General features: G+C 36.7%; 1 protein-coding gene across 2 annotated transcripts in view; it reads left to right on the top strand.

Annotated features, from left to right (window-relative positions):
- The first annotated feature begins 858 nt into the window (after window positions 1-858).
- Window positions 859-4,748, top strand: part of phlpp2 (PH domain and leucine rich repeat protein phosphatase 2) — a 48,702-nt gene continuing 44,812 nt past the window's right edge. For both annotated transcript variants that reach the window (XM_034870658.1, XM_034870650.1), the window contains exon 1: window positions 859-1,418. In XM_034870658.1, the coding sequence (XP_034726549.1) occupies window positions 1,209-1,418 (210 nt within the window). In that variant the 5' untranslated portion in view covers window positions 859-1,208. The remainder of the gene's footprint in view (window positions 1,419-4,748) is intronic.

The following is a 4,748-nucleotide window of genomic DNA, read 5'->3' as shown; positions in this document are numbered from 1 at the left end:
GACAAAGTGTAGTAAAACGTTTATTTGAACTGAAACACTGGTCCTTGGGTGCGCTGAACATTCTGAACACAAGTTTAAATACAAGTTGCTCCTGACTGGGTGTGACTCTGACACACCCACCTCATTTTCAGATAATTCTATTCATGGTAGCTGCATTTAAGCGCAATTAAATCTAGGCTACATATATTAGCCTGTATTATGTTTATGTTGTTAATTGCTTAGGTTAGTTGTACAACTGTAGGCTACAATGCAACCTGTGTCTCTGCAAAGGAATGCAAAAAGAAAGCTAAGCTAATGAGTTTGAATGTTAGCTGATGGCTCCATAAGGTAGTAGCAAACATTTGTTATACCAAAGATCCTCTATAAATATGGTTCTAAACCCTCTAGAAAACCAACAGACCCAAAAGCCATGACATGCATGCTGTTCATTCTAGTTATAGAGGATTTTTTTTTTATACCCACAGCCGCTGTTATATTTGGATATATATATTGTAGAGCTAACATATCATGTTAAATTACTAATTTAAAGGACAGCATTCAATTTAAAGTTTGTAAAACTCTTTAAACCTGTGACATTATATGGGCCTATAGTTATGTTTTTCTTAAATTTCTGGCTTTATTAATGGTAAATAAAAAATTAGCTTAATGCTTTAATGTTGGTGTTAACAACTAGCTTTTGGGTTGCCATCAGTTACAGTCTCTGGTTGCGAGTCACAGAATTGTTTGAGTAATTTTATTTAGTTTTTTCGTTAACATTATTGTGTAAATTCACACAAAGCTACTACATATGACAACAACAAAAAGGTATTTATCTAGTTTGCAGGTTTGTGACAATAGGCTTATAGTGCATAACACGTGAAATAGGACCACATACAGTCTGCTAATTCTAGCCTATAGGTTAAAACTGAGTGACCACTGATCCCTTCAAGGGCATATCGTTATTTTCCGTGATGAATTGCATCGAGTATTAAAAAGACATAGTCATGATTAATGTAAAACACCTCTCCTCTCAGAAAGGGGCAGTGGCTGATGAATAATACATACCCTAAACCCGCCCATTTAATGTTTATTGATCAGCAGTCAGATTCAGTCTGGATATGGCGTCGCTGCACCGACACGGGATGAATTTTTACCTCTCCGTGGGAATTTGCCAGTCGCGCATCGGGACGGAACTTTTGTGTTTTTGTCGTTGACGATAGATATCATACATGGCGATGGAGGACGAGGATAATACAGCGGTCGTGGCGACGAACACCCAACCGGGCATCAAGAAAGGGGGTGATGTCGGAGATAACGGGGCTTGCATAGACAGGCAGCCGGACACGGTAGTACACCAAGCGGGGCTGAATCAGACTGCAGGTCGCGGCAGCCGCCTTGGTCCCGGAGCTCACGCTACGACGGGGATCCGAGTGCTAAAGGCAAGTCATAACGAGCGGATTTATGGTCTCGTGATGCAGTAGGTAATTCCAACAAAGTGTTCGACAAATAGGGTATCTCTCTATATTGTGTCTATATTGTGTTACATATATCCATATAGTTACATGTGGTTTTCTTACATTAGCTACAGTTGGGGATTCAAACAGGGCAAAGTGCATGACAATGAAAACGCATCCTTGTAATATTATGTAATGGCTGTGATATCAGTGATTGGTGTTCTCTGGTTGATGATTGATCTGAGGATAATTGTCACTCAGTGAGGAATGTACCAGAGCCAATTACCATCCACAAACCACACACGCACACTGACTGCATGCTGTTAAAGCTTTTCTAGGAAGGCCCACTGCTGAACAGTTTTTCTGACATTTTAGAGCAAGACACATGATGTGTAATGACATACAGTATAAGTCTCTGAGGAAGCTGCTCTCAAGGCAACACACACACACACACACACACACACACACACACACACACACACACACACACACACACTCACACAAACACAAACACGCGCGCGCACACACATATTCTCAGAGCTATCCAACCTATGTGAATGCCTTATTCAGGTATTGTATTTTAAGAAAAGGCCCACATTAAAATCATAAAGTAATATTAATAATATATTTATTATAAATAATATCATTCAAATAATAATATTTCAGTGTGAAGGGGCAATGGTTAGTAGTAGTATATATAGTATAACATCAACATAAAATACATAATCGAGTTGCATTTTTGAGTATCGGTGAAGGAATTCGCCAAGGGCTACATCCAAACTCTACTTGCCTGCCTGTCTTTGTTAAAAAAAATCCATGCTTGTTGATTTGTTTAAGCACAAGTTACAGTTACAGATTAACATCAACATGAAGTCTACAAGGGACTAGTCAGGTCAGCCATCATTCATTGATAAATCTCAGTCATTATTTCATTTCATATACAGTGTATCTATCATCTACTCCTTACTGACTCAGCACAACTGTACATGCATGTCTTATATTCAGTGCAGCCCTGCTCCACATTCACACAGTGACACTTATTATACTCACCTGGGGGCATCCCAGTAATGTAGTCGACTGGGCTGACCACTGAGGCTTCACCTTGACAGTAGCTGATGAGGAAAAGGTATGGCAGCTCCCTTTCACTGTGGCCACAGTTTTTTTTCAATAGGTGTAGAATTTAAACTAACCTCTCCGGTTACATTCTCGGCTTTCTAACCTCTGAAATAATGCTTCTCTTTATGACCTATTTAATAATTGAAAGTTTATAGTTAATCTTGGAAAATAATAAAACTATATATCAAAACAAAACAAAACAACTCAAGATTCAATTACTAGCTTGATTAAGTATGTGTTGGTGAAGACAATGAGATGCAGTAGGAGATTCTCTATTAACAGAAATGTCCAATTTTTTTTTTTAGTACTGTTTATTACTGTTCAGTATTACAGAAAATTAAAAAAAAAAAAACATTATTTGACCTAGACAATGCTGATTTTTTTTCATTTTAAAAGGCCAAACATTAGAAAGGTATTTTAAAATCATGTTATTAAAATATATGTATATCAATTTTGTTACTAATGTAAAAAGTAAATACATTTTCTGTCAAATACAGCAACTAAGGGAATTCCTAATTAATTGATTGGTGTATAATTTATAAATCATAGTTTTTTAAATGATGATTAATTGAAAGCTATTTTGATAAGATACTATGATTATTACATAAGTGATCAAGTAATAATATCATATATTAATTTGCTACAGCTAAATTGGGTTTTTGACAGTTGGTCAAACATTTAAAAACGTCACTGGGCTCCGGGAAGTTGTGACTAAGATTTATTATTATTTTTTGATATTCATTAACCAAAGTTATACAAAAATGATCCAAATGATAACAGGGATGACAGACAGAGTTGTGTTTTTTGCAAAAAAATAAGCGAAAGTGCAAAACACTTCCACACCAAAACAAAGAGAGGACATAGAGATGACAGAGTTGATTTCTGAACATATGTTGGTGTTCTAGTTTGGTGGAATAAGTCATTATTACATATTGTGAAAAAATGGAAAGTGTGCATTATGTGTGATTATGTGTTGCATCATTGTGTGTGTGTGTGTGTGTTTTGATGTTTGTGGTGATCCCCTCTGCGGCTCAGCTCTCTAGTCCACTATCAAGCCCACGCTACTGCAGCCACTGTAACTGGTGGTCCAGCAGACATTTTCCTTTACTCAATGAACTACTTATCTTTTGACATTTTCCAGTGAAACCCTTGGGTTTATTTTGGTGTACTCTTCTATCACACTCAGCAGAAAATTGCTGCACAACTGAATGAGGCAAAGGTCAAAACATTTCCCAATCATATTGAGGACACCTTTACTCATCGAACTATATGCTCTCCAGACTTGCGCTTTCATATATATATATATATATATATATATATATATATATATATATATATATATATATATATATATATATATATATATATATATATATATATATATATATATATATATATATATATATATATATATATATATATATATATATCCTGTCTATGAATCTATGAATGAATGATGGATGTGGGTTCAAGGTGTTTGTGTGTGTGTATGTACTGCCGAGCAGAATCTGAATAGTGATTATATAGCTTTAACTCTTGAACCAAGTGGCATGCTGTAATGCCTTTGTTGTGAATGGTAGTTTTTCAAGAGCAGCTCATGTGACTGACATTTGATCATTTTAGCACATGCCAAATTCAAAGTCTAGCGTTAAATAATTTTCTGTATAAACATTGTGCTACTGCACATCCGGTTAACATCACCACAAGTGATTAGGGCAGGAGCAAACAACAACATGATAGTCTGGTTCCTGTAAGTAACACAGTCTATCCTGAGCGAGAAAGGTAAGTGAATGAAAAAAACATTAAAGATGGTTTTGAACTTCATGAGCAGTGCTGCTGCAACAGACTGTTACCCAAGGAATGTAGAATTCTGTGGAGTTAAGTCTACAAGGAAAACAATTTCAAGTGTTGTGTCAGTGTGATGACTGAAATCAGTCACCATGTACTTATAACTAAATATTGATTATAGGCCATTGATTACAATGTGGGGGGGGATCATTCTCATTTCAGGTGTGCACAGATAGAAGGTTCTACAGCAAAAGCATTGTTAATCATAGTCTATCAGAGTATCCCAGTGGATGTCAGGAAATGTGGTGGGACCCTCTCCCCATGGACACTTATGGCGTTTTTCCACTGCTGGTAACAGCTTGCCTCGGCTCGCCTCGGTCCGCCTCGGCTCGCCTCGGCCCATTATACTTC

This window comes from Etheostoma cragini, chromosome 1 (genome assembly GCF_013103735.1).
Source record: "Etheostoma cragini isolate CJK2018 chromosome 1, CSU_Ecrag_1.0, whole genome shotgun sequence".
In the NCBI taxonomy this organism is placed as follows: domain Eukaryota; kingdom Metazoa; phylum Chordata; class Actinopteri; order Perciformes; family Percidae; genus Etheostoma; species Etheostoma cragini.
This window is presented reverse-complemented; position numbering and strand designations above follow the sequence as displayed.